The following is a 23,251-nucleotide window of genomic DNA, read 5'->3' on the forward strand; positions in this document are numbered from 1 at the left end:
GGGGTTGGCGCCACTGTGCTTCCGGGTCATTACCCACAAGTTGGGGTTCATTCCGCACTACTTCCGGGTAATTTACAGCCCACTTCCTGCTTGTCTACACGCCACTTCTGGTTTATGTCACTTCCTGTTTCCAAGCATTCGAATTCCGGGTTCTTTACACCTCACTTCCTGTTTACAAGGCTACTAGCTCCGGGTCACCACTACACACTTCCTACTTTCCGGAAGTTGCTGCAGCTGGCTGACCTTTGCCCCTAGGCAACGGGGATGTGCCATTACCATTGGAGGGGGCGGTGGCATATTTCTTCCCAGGGGAGCCGAGGGGCACGGGCTGGGGGGCAGCCCTATGGCGCAGAGCTGCCAGGTGCGGACACTGCGGGTTGAGGCGAAGTGGCGAAGAATTATAAAAATGAGCCACCAAACAAAGGCCTTCGGTTAGAGGGGGGTGAGTAGGGCACCGCCAGCGGCTGTACAGAGCCAGAGGCAGGACACACTGGACCATGGTGCCCCATAGAGCCCAGGCCCAGGATAGCTCAGTGGTTTGAGCACTGGCCTGCTAAACCCTGGGTTGTGAGTTCAATCCTTGAGGGGGCCATTTGGAAATCTGGGGCAAAAATTGGGGATTGGTCCTGCTTTGAGCAGGGGGGGTTGGACTAGATGACCTCCTGAGGTCCCTTCCAACCCTGATATTCTATGATTCTATGACACCAGCTTTCCAGACAGGCTCCAGCTACTCAGTACTTAGATACTATGCTTCACAGAAGCCATTTTCAGGCTGTTAATTTGTGGGGGAGGGATAGCTCAGTGGTTGAGCATTGGCCTGCTAAACTCAGGGTTGTGAGTTCAATCCTTGAGGGGGGGCCATTTAGGGATTGGGGGCAAAAATTGGGATTGGCCCTGCTTTGAGCAGGGGGTTGGACTAGATGACCTCCTGAGGTCCCTTCCAACCCTGATATTCTATGTGTGTGTGTGTGTGTGACCTTTCCCTGGGGGCGGGGGAAGGTGTCACCCTTCCCTGTGTGAACCCTAAAGCCTTAAAGATAAGAAGGTAAATTAAAAACTATGCAGTATTTCTTTTTAGCAGGGGCTCAGTCAACTTGTTGTTAATTTGAATGTTTGTACTGCATAGTTGAGGGGGGGAGGGATAGCTCAGTGGTTTGAGCATTGGCCTACTAAACCCAGGGTTGTGAGTTCAATCCTTGAGGGGGCCATTTAGGGATCTGGGGCAAAAATTGGGGATTGGTCCTGCTTTGAGCAGGGGGTTGGACTAGATGACCTCCTGAGGTCCCTTCCAACCCTGATATTCTATGATTCTATGATTGATCTCATGGTTTCTAATGGCTCTGTGAGCTGCTTCAGACGTGCCTTTAGGCCATGTACAGCTGGCTACTTACCGTGTTGTTTAGTAGGCCCACGACATCCAAACCAAACGGCAACAATGCCATTGCATGGAGAGAATTTAACCTGGCTTGGGAAAACTCGTTCTTGTTTATAGAAGGGAAAGAGTCTAAACCTATAGTGTGGTATGCAACACTACAGCTGTATGGAAAAAGTTTGATTTTCAGTGGCATTTTACATAAGCCTATGCTGAAATTAACACAAAATATCCCACTAGATCACCTTTGCAGGGAGAGTTGGTGCTCCACTGGAGTGTTCATTGGCTGTTAAAGGGAAATGATCTCAAAAGGTTTGGGAAACAAAGAGAACCAGTGCTAAAGTTTTTGGAAAAGAGGAATGAACTCGTTGACAATTGCAAGCTTATTAAAAGCAAGGACCAGATAAGTGATCTGGCTTTCCTTTTCGATATTGTGTTTCATCTCAACACCTGTATAGGGGAAGGATTTGTCTCTTTGATACACTGTTCAATCTAGTTGCCTCTTTTATATAAAAAACTGTGACTCTTTCAAAACAGTTTGTCCCAATAATTTGGACCACTTTATTTATTTGCATCAGTTAAGAACTGAGAATGACTGGGTATAAATTATGAGAAACACCACAATGCAGTTTCTTCACTGTTAGATTTCAGAGTAGCAGCCGTGTTAGTCTGTATTTGCAAAAAGAAAAGGAGTACTTGTGGCACCTTAGAGAGTAACCAATTTATTTGAGCTTAAGGATGCATCCAATGAAGTGAGCTGTAGCTCACAAAAGCTTATGCTCAAATAAATTGGTTAGTCTCTGAGGTGCCACAAGTACTCCTTTTCTTTTCACTGTTAGAGTCATTTGAGAGGATTTTAAGGTTGATAAGTACACCATGGCTCTTTTTACTAGTCCTTTCACTGTTTTGTATATGGATATTGATAATTACCCTTCAAATTTACAGTTAGAAATTCTTTAACTAATATATTAATTCTGAGTTTGAGAATAAATTCAAAGAATTCTGTACATCTCCAGTGAACCAAGACATGATAACATTCTGGAAATTTTTCCCTAAAGGAGATTTTCCTCAGATAAATGACCTTGCCCTTCATTCGCTATGTGGGCAGACTTGGATCAATGTATATTTGTGGACAGGTTTCAGAGTAACAGCCGTGTTAGTCTGTATTCGCAAAAAGAAAAGGAGTACTTGTGGCACCTTAGAGACTAACCAATTTATTTGAGCATAAGCTTTCGTGAGCTACAGCTCACTTCATCGGATGCATACTGTAGCTGTAGCTCACGAAAGCTTATGCTCAAATAAATTGGTTAGTCTCTAAGGTGCCACAAGTCCTCCTTTTCTATTTGTGGACAGTCATTTTGAGAGAGGAGATTTATTAAAAGCAAATATCATTCCGAGGTCACAGATTCCCAACTCAGTGACTTAGATGTACTAGCATCAACAAAGCTGAACCCAGGGATTGATGACATTATGGACAAGAAGGGACATTCAGAAACACCTCTAGACGGCTACCATGACACCCAGATCATGGTTAGTTTTATTCTGCATTAATTACATTATAGGAAATACTGTAATTAAGTGTAATCATTTTTAGACCAGTGGTTTTCAACCTTTTTTTATTTGTGGACCTCTAAAAAATTTCAAATGCAGGTGCAGACCCCTTTGGAAATCTTAAGACGTATTCTGCAGACCCCAAGAGATCCACAGATCATAAGTAGAAAACCACTGTTTTAGACACTTTAGTAATAAAGTGACATTTTGGTATGTTATAAGTTCCTATTGTGCCACAATTGGCAAAAAAGTTGGCCACCAATTATATGGACCATGAAGGTCCTTCCCTCCTAACAGGGGAACATACTATTGTGCTGGGGGTGGGGTTAGTTGTACAATTTCTTCTCCACACCTCAGCAGGGATTGGGAATGGTTTGTACTAAATACTCCTTCTCTGCTTTATAAATATATCTATATACAGGGAGAAACCCCATTGGGAGTGGGGAAAAGAAACATCACCCACCCACTGGAAGGGAAAGTATAAGCCTGTCATAACCATGCAATCCCTCCTTTATCTGTGAGGGGTTAAGAAGCTCAAATAACCTGGTTGGCACCTGACCAAAAGTACCAGTAAGGGAAGAAGATCCTTTCAAATCTGTGGGGGAAGGTTTTGTTTGTGCTCTCTTTGTTGTGTTCTTTTGGGACAGAGAGAGGGACCAGGCAGGAAAAAAAAACAAAAAAAAAACCTCTCCTAAAACCCTACCTGCAATAAGCATCTAAAATTACAAAAATTGTAAGTCAAGCAAGGAAACCTAATTGGATTTTAGTGTCCTAAAAACCCAAGGGTCTGGTCTGTGCTCACCTTGTTTACCTATTTGGTTGGTATATTATTCTCAAACCTCCCCAGAAAAGGGGGTGAATGGACTTGGGGGGATATTTTGAGGAAACAGGAACTCCAAGTGGTCCTTTTCGTGAATCTTTGTCTAACTCACTTGGTGGGGGCAGCAATACTGTCCAAGGACAAGGAAGAATTTGTGCCTTGGGGAAGTTTTTAATCTAAGCTGGTAGAAATAAGCTTACATGTGGGTCCCCCCCATCTGTACCCCAGAGTTCATTTGGTGAGGGAACCCTGACATGGTGGCAGCGAGGTGGGATCATTTTGAACCAGAAGCACAGACCTCAGGATTTTAAAAACATTTTTTCTTTTGGCTGACTGAAAACCAGGGAGGTTTTTTTGTTTGTTTTTTAAAAGGACACTTTTTTTTTTAAGCTGAGAGCAGCTGGAGTTGTTTTTTTCTCTGCCTGGAGGTAGAGGAGATAACTTTCAGCAAGGGAATCCACAAGCTGGGGGTTTTTTGGTTTTTTTTCCTTTTCTTTCTAACTCTCGGGTTAAGCTAGGCTAAGTGCAGGAAGGCTAGGATGACAGAAAGTGAGGTCCAAAAGAAACTAGAATTAGCCAGATTGGAAGCTGAAGAGAGAGAGAAAGAACATGAAAGACAGATGGCCTTAAAGCACTTGGAGTTGGAAGCAGAGGAGAGGAAACAGGGAAAACGCTTGGAGACAAAAATGGAGACGAAACGCTTTGAGGCAGAGGCGAAACACTTGGTTACGGAGTTAGAGCTGAAGCGCTTAGATCTGGAAAGGGCTAAGCTGGGTCTACCAGATAACCCTAACAATCCTTCTCCAGGTTCTGCTCTCCATTCCAAAAAATTCCCCACCTACAAGGTAGGCAATGATACAGAGGCCTTCTTAGAAAAATTTCAAAAGGGCCTGCCTTGTATACAGCATCGCTACAGACCAGTATATGGTGGAGCTGAGGCCGCAGCTCAGTGGACCCTTAGCAGAGGTGGCAGCTGAAATGCCTAAGGAACACATGAACAGCTACGAACTTTTTTTTTTTTTTAAAAGGCCAGAATTAGAATGGGGCTAACACCCGAGCAGGCCCGTTGGTGGTTCAGAGCCCTCAGGAGGAAACCAGACATGGCATTTTCCCAACACGCCTACCACATCGTCAAAAATTGGGATGCCTGGTTATCAGGAGCAAGCATTAGATCTCTGGAAGATCTGTCTCTCCTCACGCAAATGGAGCAATTCTTAGAGGGTATTCCTGAGGAAATAGAAAGGTACATCCTAGATGGGAAGCCCAAAACTGTAATCGAGGCGGGGCAGATCGGAACCAAATGGGTGGAGGTGACGGAAAAGAAGAAAGCTAGTAGCAGTTGGAGCAGATATCAGAAGGGGCAACCCGAGAAAACACCCTACTACCAGGTGCAGCCCAAGGCCCCACCTACTTCCCAAGGAAACCCCAAACACCTTATCGTCCCACCACACCAGTCTCTAGCAACCCACCTCGCCCCAGTGACCAGTCAGCTGGGCAATGTTTTAAATGTAACGAGCTGGGGCATGTAAAGGCCAACTGCCCCAAGAACCCCAATAGATTGCAGTTCATTACACTGGAATCACACCAAAGGTCCCCAAGCCCAGATCCCTCCCAGGTACCCTCAGAGTGAAAGGAAACTGTGAGTGTGGGCGGGAAGAAGGTTATCACGTGGAGGGACACTGGAGCACAGGTGTCAGCTATCCACCAATCCTTAGTGGACCCCAAATTCATCAACCCAGAGGCTCAAGTGACAATTCAACCCTTCATGTCCAACTCTTTAAACTTGCCTACAGCCAAGTTGCCTGTCCAGTTCAAGGGCTGGTCAGGAACGTGGACTTTTGCAGTCTATGATGATTATCCCATTCCCATGCTGCTTGGGGAAGACTTGGCCAACCATGTGGGAACAGTCACCCACAGCCAGGCTAAGCGAGCTGTCACACCTAGCTCTGTTCCTGAGCCTTCTACAAGGGCTCCATCTGTGTTACCAGAGACCCAAACTGAGGTGGTAGAACCAGATCCCCTGCCAATGACTGCAACAGCCGTAGTGGATCCAGTCACAGAGACCCAACCAGAACCGGAATGGGTGGAGCAGCCAGCACTGAGTCCAGTGCTTGCAACCCCGTCTACAATTCCAAAGCCAGAAGGCACCACCAAGCCTGTCCTGGCAGCAGCAGATAAACCGACACAAGAGGCTCAGCCAGAGCCTGAAATACCCCATAGTGCACGAGCAAAAAGCGGTTCATAGTCAACAGAACCAGCCCCATCACCTGCATCGCTTCCAGAAGGACCAAGTCCACAATCCCGTGAGGAACTGATGTCTCCAGCATCAAGGGAACAGTTCCAGGCCAAGCAGGAAGCAGATGAAAGCCTCCAGGGAGCTTGGACGGCAGCATGGAGCAACCCATCGCCTCTCAGCTATTCTAATCGATCCCGGTTTGTTGTAGAAAAAGGACTTTTGTACAAGGAAACTCTTTCTGGTGGGCACCAGGAAGACTGGCATGCTCAAAGAGGAGTTGGTATTCCAACTAAGTTCCGGGTAAAGCTCTTGAGCTTAGCCCACGATCATCCTAGTGGCCATGCTGGGATGAACAGATCCAAAGACTGTTTGGGGAAGTCCTTCCACTGGGAGGGAATGGGCAAGGACGTTCCTACTTATGTCTAGTCTTGTGAGGTGTACCAAAGAGTGGGAAAACCCCAAGACCAGGTCAAAGCCCCTCTCCAGCTTTCCCATAATTGAGGTTCCCTTTCAGCGAGTAGCTGTGGCTGTTCTGGGTCCTTTTCTGATAAAGTCACCCAGAGGAAAGCAGTACATACTGACTTTCATGGATTTTGCCACCCAATGGCCGGAAGCAGTAGCTCTAAGCAACACCAGGGCTAAAAGTGTGTGCCACGCATTAACAGACATTTTTGCCAGGGTAGGTTGGCTCTCTGACACCCTTATGGATTCGGGAACTAATTTCCTGACAGGGACCATGAAAAGCCTGTGGGAAGCTCATGGGGTGAACCACTTGGTTGCCACCCCTTACCACCATCAAACAAATGGCCTGGTGGAGAAGTTTAATGGAACTTTGGGGGCCATGATATGTAAATTTGTAAATGAGCACTCCAATGATTGGGACCTAGTGTTGCAGCAGTTGCTCTTTGCCTACAGGGCTGTACCACATCCCAGTTTAGGGTTTTCACCATTTGAACTTGTGTATGGCTGCGAGGTTAAGGGCCATTACAGTTGGTGAAGCTGCAATGGGAGGGGTTTACACCTTCTCCAGGAACTAACATACTGGACTTTGTAAACAACCTGCAAAACACCCTCCGAGACTCTTTAGCCCTAGCTAGTGAAAACCTAAAAGATGCTCAGGAAGAGCAAAAGGCCTGGTATGATAAACATGCCAGAGAGCGTTCCTTCAAAGTAGGGGACCAGGTCATGGTCTTGAAGGTGCTCCAGGCCTATAAGATGGAAGCGTCATGGGACGGGCCATTTACGGTCTAAGAGCGCCTGGGAGTGGTTAACTATCTCATAGCATCCCCCACCACAAACCTAAAGCGTACCATTTTAATTCTCTAAAGCCCTTTTATTCCAGAGAATTAAAGGTTAGTCAGTTTACAACCCAGGGAGGAGATGACGCTGAGTGGCCTGAAGGTGTCTACTACAAAGGAAAAAGTGACGGTGGCGTTTTAGAGGTGAACCTCTCAGTGACCCTCAGACGTATGCAGTAACAGCAGATCAAGGAGCTGTTCACTAGCTTCGCGCCGATGTTCTCAGCCACCCCAGGACGGACCAAACGGGGATACCACTCCATTGACACAGCTCCAGGAAGAAATCACAGCCAGTGTGGAGCAGGCTGTCCAACACAGTCTGTGATCTGGGGGAGGCGTGTCATAACCATACAGCTACGGGTAGTATAAAATCCCTCCTTTACCTGTGAGGGGTTAAGACGCTCAAATAACCTGGTTGGCACCTGACCAAAAGGACCAATAAAGGAAGAAGATCCTTTCAAATCTGTGGGGGGAGGTTTCGTTTATGCTCTCTCTGTTGTGCTGTCTTGGGACAGAGAGAGGGACCAGGCAGAAAAAAAACCCTCTCCTAAAGCCCTACCTGAAATAAGCATCTAAAATTACAAAAATTGTAAGTAAAGCAAGGAAATGCATTAGATTATCTTTTGTTCTGGCTTGTGAATTTTCCCTATGGTAAGATGGAGGTTTATTCCTTGTTTTTTGTAACTTTGAAGTTTTGCCTAGAGGGGAATCCTCTGTGTTTTAAATCTTATTACCCTGTAAAATTACTTTCCATCCTGATTTTACAGAGGTGCTGCTTTTACTTTTTTCTTTATTATAAAGTTCTGCTTTTAAGAACCTAATTGGTTTTTAGTGTCCGGTCTGTGCTCACCTTGTTTACCTGTTTGGTTGGTATATTATTCTCAAGCCTCCCCAGGAAAGGGGATGGAGGGACTTAGGGGGATATTTTGGGGAAACAAAAAGAAAAGGAGTACTTGTGGCACCTTAGAGACTAACCAATTTATTTGAGCATAAGCTTTCACTTAAGCTTATGCTCAAATAAATTGGTTAGTCTCTAAGGTGCCACAAGTACTCCTTTTCTTTTTGCGAATACAGACTAACACGGCTGTTACTCTGAAATTTGGGGAAACAGGAACTCCAAGTGGTCCTTTTCCTGAATCTTTGTCTTACTCACTTGGTGGGAGCAACAATACCATCCAAGGAAGAATTTGTGCCTTGGGGAAGTTTTTAACCTAAGCTGGTAGAAATAAGCTTGTGGGGGGGAGGGGTCTTTCATGCGGGTCCCCACAACTGTACCCCAGAGTGGGGACGGAACTCTGACAAAACCATATACCCTTCTGTATACACAGGGGGAAATACCATTGGAAGTGGTGGGGAGAAGACTCATTCCCTCCCCTCCTATGTGGAAGGGATGCTATGCCCCATACACCCTTCTGTATCAGGGGACATATCACAGGGGGGAAATCAGTTCATCCCCAATGAGTGCCCCTACTGAGTCACCACCACCTTAGCTTGTGAAAACTGACACAATCCTAGCCTGGTGCAACATTTCTGCAGCCTCCCTGCTACTTACACTTGAGCCTTAGGATAGTGACCAGTATAAATATTTTAGTTTAGGGCCCGGTTTGTTTCTTTAAATACTGCCAGCCAAAGCAGCCCTATATAAATATTTGAATTAAGCCCCTGGCTACCTCTTAAATCATTCTGATCCCTAAAAATAAGCAGATACTTCTTTCTTGGGTGCGGTAGGAGGCTTTCTGTGCAATGAGGTGGCATCCTGGCAGAGATGGAGTCAGCAATGCAGAGCTGTAGATCCTGGTGGCAGTTAATAGGAGTAAGGGCTAAGCCGCTGGAAAAACTGACAGGAGGAATAGGAATACAGCAGGCCCCAAGGGCTGTGCAGATATTAGGTAACTGTATCACATTCCTTTTCTCCAAGGAGGCAGAAATATCTCCATGCCACAGGGAAACTGAGGCATGGGGAGGTGCAGATCCGATCATGATGGGGGCCAGATAACTAAGACAGACTTGCCTCAAGATCACACAGAAAATCAGGGACAAAGACGAATCAGGGACAAATCAGAGGATCCAGGTGTTCTGGTAGTCAGCTCCCTACCCCCATCCTGCCCTTCTCTAGCCACTAGACCACACTCCTATCCCAGAGCTGAGAATAAAACCCAGGAGTCCTAACTCGCAGTCCTGAGCTGTTCTTGTCACTAGACCCAACTCCTCCCTCAGCTGGGAATAGAAGTCCTGGTACCTAATATACCCTGCACTAACCTAGTGTCCCAATCAGTGGGTTGTGAGAAGGTTGTAGATGAGTCATGGGCCTGGTGTGGATGGGAGGTCCCAGCAGGGTAAGGGGGTTAGAAAGAGAGCCTGCCTTGCACTCACTCCACAGAGGCAGCTCCAAAGTGTCCTGCAGGGCTGTCCCAACTCCCTGCTCTGGCCATTCTGGGCCAAAGCTGAGTGGTGCTGCAACTCCACGCACCAGGTTGGGGAACTGGGCCCAGCACCATGGGACAGGAGCTGCTGCTGCTGCAGGGTCAGTGCAGAGCAGACTTGCTCTCCAGCTCCCTTCCCCTGCAACCTCCCCTCTGCACTGGGCTGGGATTAGGGTTGTGGCACTGGCCAGAGGGTGCTGCTGTAAGTGGTGGGTCCCCTCCCTGTCTGTGTAGCGTGGAGGAGGAGGAGGAGAAGAATGCTGACCTACGATTGGGGAGGGGGATGGCATGAATTTGGACCTACACATGTTGCTAAAAAAAAAAAAAAAAAAAAAAAGAGACAAAATGCAGTTGGTGGGTCACTTGAGTAAAAGGTTTGGGAACCCCTGCTCTAACATACTAAACCCTACTCCCCTCCCACAGTTGGGGTTAGAACCCAAGAATCCTGAACCCCAGCTCCCCCCACTGCTCTAGCCCACTAGAACCCACTCCCTTCCCAGATCTGGGGATAGAACCCAGGAGTCCTGACCATCACCCCTAGCCTCCCCTTCTCTAACCACTAGACCCCACTTCCACTGGCACAGCAGGGGGGGGAGGGGGGAGAAGATAGCATTTCCCCAAGGGTCCTTGACGCCTGATCTTGTATTTCCAGTTCAGCTTCTTTTTTCCGCTACGCAGAGGGTTATTTCATGGCATTATCCTGGCTCCTGGCCAGGTATGAAGGAGCTGCTCTCAACTTCTTTGCTGGTTCATAACCAGAGTGCAATGGGAGAGATGTAAACAGGAGCTTAGGGGGTGAAATTGCAGCTCTCAGCATGATCAGATAACATTCCTGTGACTGCCCAGGGCTCTGCTGCTTGTCCCGCTCCCCTTCTCCAGCCTCTTGCTGCCAAGGAAGCTCAAAGCTTGTTCATAAATTAACCCTTGGTACAGGCAAAATGAGGAATACAGAGGAAGCAAGCTGGCTACAGTCATAATGGCAGGAATAGGGACAGAAACCAGGAGTCCTGACTCAGGGCCCCCGTCATGTCAGGCCTCGAGACAAGCACTGAGAGACAGCCTCTGCCCTGAAGAGCTCACAGTCTAACTAGACAAAGGAAGGATTATTAGACCTGCTTTGTAGATGGGTAAACTGAAGCCCAGACAGATGAAGTGAGTTGCACGAGGTCACACAGGAAGGCTGTAGCAGAGCTGGGAATGGAAGCAAGATCTCCTGGATCCCAGCTCTGTGCCTTAAAGACAAGGCCAGCCTTCCTGGGTCTTACAGTCCCTGATCATTGTATCTTTGGTGTCGCTATAGAACAGCCATAGATCAGGCAATAGTAGGGTCAGAGAAAACACTCCCCACCAGCCTGATTCTGTCCAGCAGGAGGCAACGACACACAGACATGCAATACATTGCAGCCAGCACAATTCATGGACAGTGCTGTAGTTATTTGGGTAGCATATTTTACCTGCAGCAAGAAGCACCATGTACAGTTTGTGTTGTGTTTTCGACCCAAGCAGCTAGTCAAATTTCAGGACTCTGGGGATGTTCCAGTGAAGAGGAGAAATTGCTGATACTCCGGTATTTCTTTGATGCAATATTGTTTATTTATAAGAAATGTACAAAGCCCTGCTTCTCTGAATGCAGGAGGAGCCAAGAACAAAATGAGAGGATTTCTGCATGTTACCAATGAACTGCATTTAAAAATGACCCTTTTAGTTGCAACTCAATAGTCTAAATCCAAATTTTACAGCTGAGACAGCTGTCTCCCTCCGATTCACCCCTCTGCTAAGTCTATGCACCACTTAAGTACAACAGCCCCTAGTTCCATGCTGGGATCAGCACTGACTGTGACAGGAGAGCACCCCCTACAGCCCCCCCATCCTGCTCCCTGCAGCAAAGAACCCCCTGGGCATAGGGGGGAGCACTTACTGTGAGGAGACAGTGCCCCCTACTGAGCCGTTCATCCCTCAAGCATGGCGGCAGCAGCAGCATCCCCAGCCTTCTCTGGCTATGTATCTGGTCTGCACGAGGAACTCAATCTCTGCTTAGTCAGCAGGAGGCACTGTGGGGTGGTCCCCGATGGGCTAAGCAGCAGCACTGTGGCCAGCTGTCAAGGACTAAGATGGCAGCCTTGGATTCAGAGCCAAGCCTCCAGAGTAGCAGCAGTTCTTGGTGTCTGCATGAGGGAGGTGTAGGGGAAATATCCTCCAGGAGGCAAAGATAGTCTCCAAAGAACACTGGCCAACCAGTCAGCCAAGATGTCCACCAAGGAAAGCTAGAAAACAGATGGCCACCAAAGAAAAGTAGACAATCAACATGGCCACCACCATGGGGCCTAGCAGGCCAAAGCAGGGTCATGCAGGCCTCGCCACAGCCGGATGATATCCTGGGGTGTCCTGTGATCCACCAGGATGAGTTCCTTGTAAGCACAAAAGTCCTCCTGTCCCTCAGCCTTCATGCTGAAGGTCCAAAAACCAGGGTGGTTCTGTGGCACCAGCGCCAGCGCTCTCAGGCAGATCCCCAGGTAGATGTTGTTGATAGGGAAGAGGGGCAAGTGGCACGAAGCCTCGTAGAGCCGGGCAGCCACATCCCGTGAGCAAAGGATCCCTCCACCCCCCACATAGGGTGGGTAGGTGCCCTGATAGAAGGACTCAGGGATATAGTACTTGTGTTTGCAGTCATGGACTGGGGCAGCATCCTGGATGACATGGCCAGCAAAGAGGCCCCGGCGAGTGACAGCGTCAAGGCTCCCAGCGTAAGCCACCAGGGTGTCCACCCTAAGAAAGACATCATCCCCCCCAAGGAAGATCAACTCCACGCTGGGGCAGTGGCCCTGCAACCACCCTAGGAACAGGATGTCCTTTAGGCTGAGATTGTAGAAAGTATCCTGGAAGTCCCAAAGCAGGAGATCGCTGTTTTTCCGCCTCTCCAGCTCCAGAAGTGCCTCCAGATCCGGATGCCCATCCCCTGAGCCTTGCCTGCCCAACAGGAAGAGCGTCTGCACTGTCACGTTCCTGACCAGCCCAGTTCGGCCCCATGTCTGCCGGATGGCTTGACGTCGGTCAAAGTTGGCCAACTGGGACTTAACAGCCACCAGCAGTTGTGTCCCATTTGGGCAGGCCTCATCATCTGCTGGCCCAACTAGCAGTGGGTAGTCCCTGCAGTGCATGGAGAGGACAAAAGCCTGGAGGTGGCTGGGGTAGGAGGAGAAATCTGTCAACCTCTGGGAGGCTTCATGGAAGCTCTCTCCACACGTCCCTGGCAGCGTGAGATTGAACTGGGCTGTGGCATTCCTCAGTATGGGGTTGTCCAGCTGGTCCATGTAGAGCATCAACAAGTTCCAGAGGGGAAGGCCATGGAGGTCCCTGTGCTGCCACAGCCTCAAATGGCCCCCAACGAAGGCTGATCTCCCTGAAGCCTGCAGACCGAGTGGCCTCCTTGAGAGCATCACTACAGTGTAGACTACCACATTGGCGACAAAGACGCAGGAGAGCCAGACATAAGCTTTGATGTAGCGGAGCTTCATGGTGTGTATGGGGGGGGTGCTGTGGGGCAAGGAAGGGAAGGGGTTAGACGGCACCTCCCTGTACCACCACACACCCCCAACAGCCTCCCACAGCTCAACTACCCCCACACACACTCCCCTAATACCTGATCAGCTACCCCCTCCCACAGACACCCCACAGTGCAGCAGGACTTTCCAGGTACCTGTCTCACACACACACCAACAGCCCCCAATGGCCATTCAACTACCCCCTGCACACGCACACACACCTTTACAGTCCCCCAGGATGTATCAGGCACCCCCACACAGACAATCCCATGTTTCAGGTACCCCCACATGCACCCTGACAACCCCTCCAGGTATCTACTCTCCCCCAAACCCTGACAGATATCCATGGCCATTCAGCTACCCGCCCACACCCGTTCAGCCCCCCCAAGGTATTTCAGGTACCCCCATACACGCACCTCTGCCCTTTTTGGTATTTACATGGCACTTCTGCTTGACTTAGTTCTCAGAGCATTTCACCCATGTGGGTTTGTCTCTTTATATCCAGTAGAGAGCTGGAACCAGAAGCTTGGAGATTGGAGGGGCAGCAGTGACAGAGTTTGGGGTTTGAGCCTCTCTGCTGTAGCCACTAGTCTCTATTCCCCTTCCAGAGCCAGGATAGAACCCAGGAGTCCTGGTTCCCAGCCCCCTGCTCTAGCTACTAGACCTCACTTTGCCCCTAGAGCTGGGAGCTGATCGTCCCTTCTGAAGAGGAGCTGGTCTCAGCTTTCAGTGGGTGGGGCAAGGATCTGCTCTTACCTTGAGGCAGGTGCAGAGTCCGGGAGGGGGAGGAAGCAACTGGGATAGTGCAATGAGAATAAGGGCGGAGGGGAGGGACATTAAGCTCAGAGAGCCACGCAGCAGCAGTGGGGTCAGTACAAACCGGTTTCTAGCCGTTCGTTCGTATCGCCAGTCCTGCTTCTCACCCCCCATTTGGTACAGGGAGGGCAGCGGGGGGTCCTGGTTCCCAGTCCCTCCTGCTCTATCCCACGAGGCCCCCCCTCCTCCCAGACCTGGGAATAGAACCCAGGAATCCTGACTCACAGTCCCTCTAACCCACTAGCCCCCAGTCCTCTCCCAGAGCCGAGCCTAGAACCCAGGAGTCCTGTGTCCAAGCGGGGCTGGGACGGGGCTGGGGCTCTTTAAACGATCAGCGGGGAGGCAGGTGTGCTCCAGCCAAGACCCGGGATCTGGATGCTCTCCCACTCCCAGCCCTGTTCCCCAGATTCAATGCCTCTCACCTGGACGCGGGGCGGGGGAGGAGGGGAGAGAGGTCAGTCCCTGGGGAGCCGGGGAAAGACAGAGCTAAGTAGGGGTGAGGGGAGAGAAATGTTAGACGAGCTTGAACAGAGGTTTGGGAAGCAGGCAGCTGCCTAGGTAGGGAGAGGCAAGGAAGCCTGCAGGTAAGAGGGGATCTAGGGCTGTCTCAAGTGGAGGGGGGAGGTGAGGGGAGCTGGGCTGTGCGGGAGAGAAACTAGGGCTGTTGGGTGTCTGGGGTTGTGGGGAGTGGAGGGGAGAATCTAAGGTTGTGGGGGACTCAGGGCTGGAAGGTGAGGGGAACATGGGCTGTAGGAGGATACAGGGTTGAGGGGATCTGGGGCTGGGGGCAACACCAGGGCTGACAGCTTCCTTTGCCCCATCCCAGTGGATGCAGCACGGCTGTACTCTTACCTCCCCCAGGCCATGTTTTCTTCAGCCGTGCTCCATGATACTAGGGTTCTGTCTCTCCGGACTTGGGCGCTCCCAACCCCCTGGCAACATATTTGATGTTTTTACTGTCCCTAAAATGGATTTCCCACGATCCCCCTACTGTTTTTAATTTAATCTGCCAGGCACCATCCCATCCATGATCCCATGGTTGCCACCGAACAGCACCCCACAATCCCAGTATTACCAATGCAGCAACAGCTGCCTGAGTCTGCACAGAGCCTGAGCTGATTGCTCCAGGAAGGGGGAGCTGCTCCACGCTTCTCAGTGAGGCATTAACCCTGAAAACTATAGACTGTGAGTTCATCGGGGCAGGGACTCTTTCTCATTGTGTCTGCGCAGCACCAGGCAAAATGGGGCACCCAATCTCAGTTGGGGTCTATGCAGCATCCAGCATAATGGGGGCCACAAGCTTGGTCAGGGTCTGTGCATTGCCTGGCACAGTGGGGGCCCCAATCTCACTGGGGGGGGTCTATGCAGCGGACTGCAAAACGGGGGCCCAAATCTCAGTCAGGGTCTGTGCAGCACCCAGCACTACAAGGGCCTCCATCTCAGCCAAGGCCTCTAGCTGATACTAAATAACAATAAAAATAGTAATAAAAATAACAATAATAATAATAATAACTCCCAGCCTCCTGCCCTCCTCTAACTACTGGGCCACATCCTCCTTCCAAAGCCAGGCATAGAACACAGGAGTCCTGGCTGTCTTGGTTTCCGGTTCAGCACGCCCCCTGCTCGATTTGGTGCAGTAATTCCAGTAAGAAAAAAGCAAACTCTGCTCTCAAAGACTCATTTATTTGCTGGTACTTTGCATCTCTAATGCAGGGAGCTGTATGTGACCCTTCTCCGTTCCAGCCGGGGTTATTTTCAGGCGGTGTCCAGAGGAGACTCTAGCCTCTTGTTCAGCTGCAACCTGTTAGCAGGACATGAACCAAAGGAACCACTAGATTCCCCCTCCCCTCCCAGAGGTGGGAATAGAACCTAGGAGTCCTGAGAGGGCTGGATGACCCAGGAGGTTCAGAAGGCCCTGTGCTGGGAGAGCTATCGACCCTGGACAAAGGAAAATGGAAGATCCAGCTGGATCTATAGAGCCTGGAGTACCCAGCATCCAGGTGATCCATAGTGCTTGGGTCTGGGACAGCCAGATGGTGAGCTATAGGATCCAAGGCAGTGAGATCTATAGGGCTCAGAGCTGTGGAATCCAGGGAGACTCTATCAGACCTGGGGCAGTGGGATCCAGCACGGATCTATAGGGACAGGGGGATGTATAGGGCCCAGGACAGCGGGATCCATGGGGGATATCCAGCACCTGGTCTAGGAGATGCTCCGTGACCGCCTCTGTGTGGCTCTTCCAGCTGTCCTGGCAGTGTTGCCCTTGGCCAGGCGCCCTGAATGTCTCCACAGCAGCCCCTCATCGATGCCCAGCGCTGCCAGCACCTGGGAGAAGCGCCGCTCCACAGCCAGGCGGGCGTTGGTCTGTGGGGCGAGAGGCAGGGACATCATTCGAATCACACACAGAACGGAGCTGGGCTCAGACTGCCCACCTCACTGCCCACACTCAAACCTCTTCTAGCTGAGCTAATGGGGATCTCCTTTAGCCAAGAGAGCAATGGGGGCGTTCAGAACCAGGAATAGAACCCAGGCATCCTGGCTCCCAGCCTCCCCGCTCTAACCACTAGACTCCCCTCCCAGATCTCAAGATAGAACTGAGGAGTCCTGGGTGCCAGTTCCCCCTTCTCTAACCATTAGACCCCACTCCCCTCCCAGAGCCAGAGATGAAACCCAGGAGTCCTGACTCCCAGCCTCCTTCCCCTGCTCTAACCCACTAGCCCCCACTCCTCTCTCACCTGCATGACACGCTCAAAGAGGTAGGGCCGGCTCTCCACCCTCTCTTGGATCTCCCGCAGCTGGGCATCATACTCTGCCATGCGCTGCTGCTCCAGCCTCCTAGAGCAACAGCACAGAGAAAGTGACTGCAGAGAATCCCACCCTCAATCACTGCCCCCCCTTCAGTGCCCATTCACAAGGATGCTCAGGGATCTACTGGATCCTCTGCCCCAGGGCATTGGCTGCACTGGGGGAATATTACCGCCCACCAGGATCAGAACGGATCCCCCAATCCCAACACCTGCGCTCCAGGTCCTTTAGGATCTGGTCCAGTAGAGTTGGAGGATCCAGGGGGAACTATAGGGCCTGGGAGAACCAGGGGATATATAGGGGCTGGGCCATTGGGGCTGGGAGATGCAAGAGGCTCTGTGAAGTCTGGGAAATTGTGGGAGATCTATAGGGTATGAGAGATCTGGAGGCTCTATAAGGCCTGGGTGAGGGTGGGGGCGCTGGGTGATCCTGCAGAATCTTTGGGTTTGGATTTGAATCTGAAATATGCCTATCAAGCTTATCTCAAATCTTCCCTTTTCACTTAGGTCATTTAACACTTGCCCCAGTCACATGGCTCCCCAGTTTCAGCCCAGCACTCGCTGCAATGTCTGGGCCCAGGAGGCCTCAGAGGTCTTTGTGTGTGTCACTGTTGGTGTCCGTGTGGTGTGTAGAGTGTGGATAGGGTGACCAGACGTCCTGATATATAGTTGTTTGCCCCATTTGTCCCAATATTTTGCTTTGGTGGCACTCCGGCTTTTTGTTGTTGTTGCTTGGGGCTGCAAAAAAACTAGAGCCGGCCCTGATGGGGGGGGGGGGGGTAAGCCTGTGGCTACCCCCACATGTGTCCCGATATTTTGTTCTTGTCATCTGGTCACCCTAAGTGTGGATGTGTATCCAAGTGTGTTTGTGTCTGTGTAGGTGTAGTTGTGTGTAGTATGTGTGTGTCTGGGCATTGTGCGGGGGTATGTCTGTATGTAGGGTTTATGTCTTGGTGTCAGTGTGTCTGCATGTTCGTGTGTCAGGGTGTTCAGGGTGTGTGTGTTGGGGGGTGTCGTGAGTGTTTGTGGAAGTCAGTATGTCTGGATGTTGGGGTGTGTGTGTCAGGTTGCCTGGATGTCGAGGGGTGTTGGGGTGTCTGGGTGTCAGTGTGTTAGGAGAGAATCTGAATGTTAGTATGACTGGACGTTGGTGGTGATCAAAGTGTCTGGGAGTTAGTGTGTGCGGACGAATTAGAGAGGGGTGTCTGTTTGTCTGGAACTGGGAGGTGTCAGAATGTGTGTGTGTCAGTGTCTCTGGTTGTCAATGCGGAAATCAGTGTGTCTGGGTGTTGGGGTGTCAAGGGAGGATAACAGAGGGAGGTGTCAGACTGTCTGAGTGTCCATGTATTAGGCTGATGTTTAGGTGTTGTTATGTCTGAGTATTGCGGGGGATGAGAGGTGTTGTTGTAGAAGTCGGCATGTCTGGGTGTCGGCGGGGAGATAGTGTGTCTGGGTGTAGCTGGGGTGTCTGAATGTAGCAGATGTCTGAGTGATGGTGTGTTGGGGGAGTCTGGTTATCGGGGTGCATTTGTGATGCGTGTCAGCATGACCAGGGTGTATCTTTACCAGATGTTTCCATGCTGACAGTCTCTCACTCTTGGTTTTTGTATGTGTGTTTTTTTAACTCCTAATTTTTACACACACACCCCCACACACTTTTGGGTCCCATTCACCCTAAGACCCAGCCAGGATAGGAGCAGGATTTTGTGGGGAACCAGCGACACCTAGTGGTTAATAACAATAATAAATACTAAATAGCTACTGATCACTGTTATTAATAATTAATATAGCTATATTATATAACAAAGATTAAATACTATTGATAATAATTAATACTAAAATATTAATCACTGTTATAAATTATTCAATTAATATTAATGCTAAAGGAATACTCAAGGACGAGAAGGCCATTGGTGAAGAAACTAAATGAATTCTTTGGATCAGTCTTCACGGCTGAAGATGTGAGGGAGATACCCAAACCTGAGCCATTCTTTTTAGGTGACAAATCTGAGGAATTGTCCCAGATTAAGGTGTCATTAGAGGAGGTTTTAGAACAAATTGATAAATTAAGGACCAAATATATTCACCCAAGAGTTCTGAAGGAACTCAAATATGAAATTGCCGAACTACTAACTGTGGTATGTAACCTATCATTTAAATCAGCTTCTGTACCAAATGACTGGAGGATAGCTAATGTGACACCAATTTTTAAAAAGGGATCCAGAGGTGACCCCAGCAATTACAGGCTGGTAAGCCGGACTTCAGTACCGGGAAAACTATAGTAAAGAACAGAATTGTCAGACACATAAATTAACATAATTTGTTGGGGAAACGTCAACATGTTTTTTGTAGAGGGAAATCATGCCTCACCAATCTATTAGAATTCTTTGAGGGGATCAACAAGCATGTGGACAAAGGGGGTCCAGTGGATATAGTGCACTTAGATTTTTAGAAAGCCTTTGACGAGGCCCCCTACCAAACGCTCTTAAGCAAAATAAACTGTCATGGGATAAGAGGGAAGATCCCCCATGGATCAGTAACTGGTTAAAAGATAGGAAACAAAGGGTAGGAATAAACAGTCAGTTTTCAGAATGGAGAGAGGTAAATAGTGGTGTCCCCCAGGGGTCTGTACTGGGCCCAGTCCCATTCAACATATTCATAAATGATCTGGAAAAAGGGGTAAACAGTGAAGTGGCAAAATTTGCAGATGATACAAAACTACTCAAGATAGTTAAGTCCAAAGCAGACTGTGAAGAGTTACAAAGGGATCTAACAAAACTGAGTGACTAGACAACAAAATGGCAGAGGAAATTCAATATTGATATATGCAAAGTAATGCACACTGGAAAACATAATCCCAACTATACATATAAAATGGTGGGGTCTAAATTAGCTGTTACCACTCAAGAAAGAGGTCTTGGAGTCATTGTGAATAGTTCTCTGAAAACATCCACTCAATATGCAGCAGCCGTCAAAAAAGCTAACAGAATGTTGGGAACCATTAAGAAAGGGATAGATAACAAGACAGAAAATATCATATTGCTTCTATATAAATTCATGGTAGACCCACATCTTGAATATTGCGTATAGATGTGGTCGCCCCATTTCAACAAAGATATATTGGAATTGAAAAAGGTGCAGAAAAGGGCAACAAAAATGATTACGGGTATGGAACAGCTTCCATATGAGGAGAAATTAATAAGACTGGGACTTTTCAGCTTGGAAAAGAGACGACTAAGGGGAGATATGAAAGAGACCTATAAAATCATGACTGGTGTGGAGAAAATAAATAAGGAAGTGTTATTTACTCCTTCTCATAAGGCAGCCGGTTTAAAACAAACAAAAGGTAGTATTTCTTCACACAACGCAGTCAACCTGTGGAACTCTTTGCCAGAGGATGTTGTGAAGGCCAAGACTATGACAGGATTCTAAAAAGAACTAGATAAGTTCATGGAGGACAGGTCCATCAATGACTATTAGCCAGGATGGGCAGGGATGGTATCCGTAGCCTTTGTTTGCCAGAAGCTGGGAATGGGCGACAGGGGATGGATCATTTGATGATTACCTGTTCTATTCATTCCCTCTGGGGCACCTGGGATTGACTACTTTCAGAAGACAGGATACTGGGCTACATGGACCTCTGGTCTAACCCAGTATGGCTGTTCTTATGTTCTTAATGTTTTTAACAAATATTAAATTAATATTGATTGATATCCATAACTACAAATTAATATTCTCTTTTAAGATATCAAAATATTGTTTAGTACTGTTCATAAATACTAAATTAATATCAATCATTCATAAATACTAAATATTAGTTACTATTAAAAGACAGAAGATGACTTGTGGGACAACGGATAAAGTGGTGGAGGCTTGTGGATAGGGAAGTTAGTCTGAGATTTAAGGATTCTATGGAGGTAAGACAACGACCAAACCAACGGTAACAATACTAACAAGATTTTTGGGGAAATATCCAAACTTATTACAGGTGGACACTGAGTAAGATGAGAGCTAATAGGCTATGCAGTGAAACAGTACAAACCATGATGCAGGTAGCCACCATCACAGAAAAGCTGAGGGAGTATCAACTGAGATGGCTGGGTCATGTGAGACGACGAGATGTGGGATATGGTAGCCAGAGACAAGAACTACTAGTCACAGGACAAAGACCACAAGGAAGAGCTAGAAAAAGATGGTTAGAGATGCTGAAGGAGGACATGAAAAGGTTTTTGTCAGCTTGGAAGACCCACTTGACAAGAACGCTTGGAGATGAAGGACAAGAACTGCTGACCCTGAGTGATGGGACAAAACGAAGGAGAATACAAATAGATACTTAGCTTTTCTGTAGTACTTTTCAGCAGTAGATCTCAAAGTGCTTTATAAGGGAGGTCAGTATCGTTATCCCCATTTTACAGATGGAGAAACTGAGGCACAGAAAGGTGAAGTGGCTTCCTCAAGGTCACCCAGCAGGCCACTTGCAGAGCCATGAATAGAACTCAGGTCTCCTAAGTCCCAGTCCAGTACTCTACCCAAGAGTATGCACTGAATACTAAAATATATTGTCATGTTAATAAATATTAAATTAATGTTGATCATTCATAAATACTAAATATTACTCACCACTACTAATTACTAAATATAAATTACTATTGTTAATAAATGTTAAAATATCAGTAGTTCCTGAATACTAAGTTAATATCACTATTAACAATTACTAAATTAATACTGAGAGAGACAAGCTAGGTGATGTAATATTTTTTAATGGACCAAATTCTGTTGGTTACTTCACCCAGCTTGTCTCTCTCATATCCTGAGATCAACATGGCTACAAAACACAGCAAACAATAAATTAATACTAGTGTTGCCGGCACCCAGTGCCGAGAGGCTGAACAACAGCTTGAGTTGGTTCGTTACCCGGTGTGCTACACCCAATAATCACAACGGGGTGGAGAAGCAGAAAAGTTTATTTGAAGCTTCAAAAAGGTACAGGGAGATTTGAATCTCAAATCCTGTACACAGAGCAGGAAGTTACACAGGCTTTTATACATCCTTTTTCCCAGCATACTTATCCAATAGCAAGCTGCCCCAAGTATCCATATAGCCAGCCAATCCAGTTCCCAGCTAGTTCCCTGATTCTCTGTATCATTTGTTAAACTATACATAAAGCTGCTTTATTCAGCATTGTTCTTCCATATCTCCCCTGTTTGGCCTTGCTTAGTTTCAGGCAGTCTGACTCTGCAACATACTGTTGCAGATTCTCAGCATAACTGCTGTGTGTGCCTCCAGGCGGGGGGGCGGGGGGGGCAAGGACACTTGGGCCTAGCACGCAGAGCTGCTGCGAGTGCCTCCAGGCAGGAGGGGGGGGCCAAGGACACCGGGGCCTAGTGCGAGGGGGCTTCATCGACACTCGTGGTCTTCCATCCCCTCGAGTTACCTAGTGGCCATGCCCCAGTGTTCCCAACACTAGCGACTATGTTTAAAAATATTATATGAATCATGATTTATATTCATAAATAATATCACTATCAAGAATATGATATATTCACTAAAGCAGTTAATATTAAATTAAGATACATATTCATAAATACTAAATATCTATATTAATAATTATAGACTCATAGATTTTAAGGTCAGAAGGGACTATCGTGATCATCTAGCCTGACCTCCTGCACATGGCAGGCCACAGAACCTCACTCCTGTAATAGATGCTTAATCTCTGGTTGAGTTACTGAAGTCCTCAAATCATGGTTTAGAGACTTCAAGTACAGAGAATTCACCATTTCAACTAGTTTAAACCTGCAAGTGAACTATGCCCCACGCTGCAGAGGAAGGTGAAAACCACCCAAGGTCTTTGCCAATCTGACCCAGGGGGAAATTCCTTTCCAACCCCAAATATGGCAATCAGTTAGACCCTGAGTAAATGGGCAAGACTCGCCAAGCAGATACCTGGGAAAGAATTCTCTGTACTAACTCTGAGCTCTCCCCTTCGAGTGTCTCATCTCCAGCCGTTGGGGATTTTTGCTACTGGCAGTCACAGATGGGCCACATGCCATTGTAGGCAGTCCCATCATACTATCCCTTCCATAAAATTATCAAGATCAGTCTTGAAGCCAGTTAGATATTCTGTCCCCACTGCTCCCCTAGGAAGGCTGATCCAGAGCTTCACTCATAAGAACATAAGTAATCTCTCCCCTGCCATCCATCTCCACCCTCTGACAAACAAACTCCTCTGATGGTTAGAAATCTTCACCTAATTTCAAGCCTAAACTTGTTGATGGTCAGTTTACATCCATTTGTTCTTGTGTCCACATTGGTGCTTAACTTAAATAACTCTTCTCCCTCCCTGGTATTTATCCCTCTGATGTATTTGTAGAGAGCAATCATATCTC

The 23,251-nt window shown here is 48.1% G+C and overlaps 1 protein-coding gene across 1 annotated transcript; it reads right to left on the reverse strand.

Annotated features, from left to right (window-relative positions):
• Positions 1-11,319: 11,319 nt before the first annotated feature.
• LOC140915255 (N-acetyllactosaminide beta-1,3-N-acetylglucosaminyltransferase 2-like) lies at positions 11,320-13,953 on the reverse strand. Its single transcript, XM_073354833.1, has 2 exons — positions 13,659-13,953; positions 11,320-13,234 (listed from the first exon to the last, which is right to left on the reverse strand). The coding sequence occupies exon 2, from the start codon at positions 13,213-13,215 to the stop codon at positions 12,025-12,027; it is 1,191 nt and encodes a 396-aa protein (XP_073210934.1). The 5' UTR covers positions 13,216-13,234; positions 13,659-13,953; the 3' UTR covers positions 11,320-12,024.
• Between the last annotated feature and the right edge of the window lie 9,298 nt (positions 13,954-23,251).

This window comes from Lepidochelys kempii, chromosome 7, assembly GCF_965140265.1.
Source record: "Lepidochelys kempii isolate rLepKem1 chromosome 7, rLepKem1.hap2, whole genome shotgun sequence".
NCBI classification, from domain to species: Eukaryota; Metazoa; Chordata; order Testudines; family Cheloniidae; genus Lepidochelys; species Lepidochelys kempii.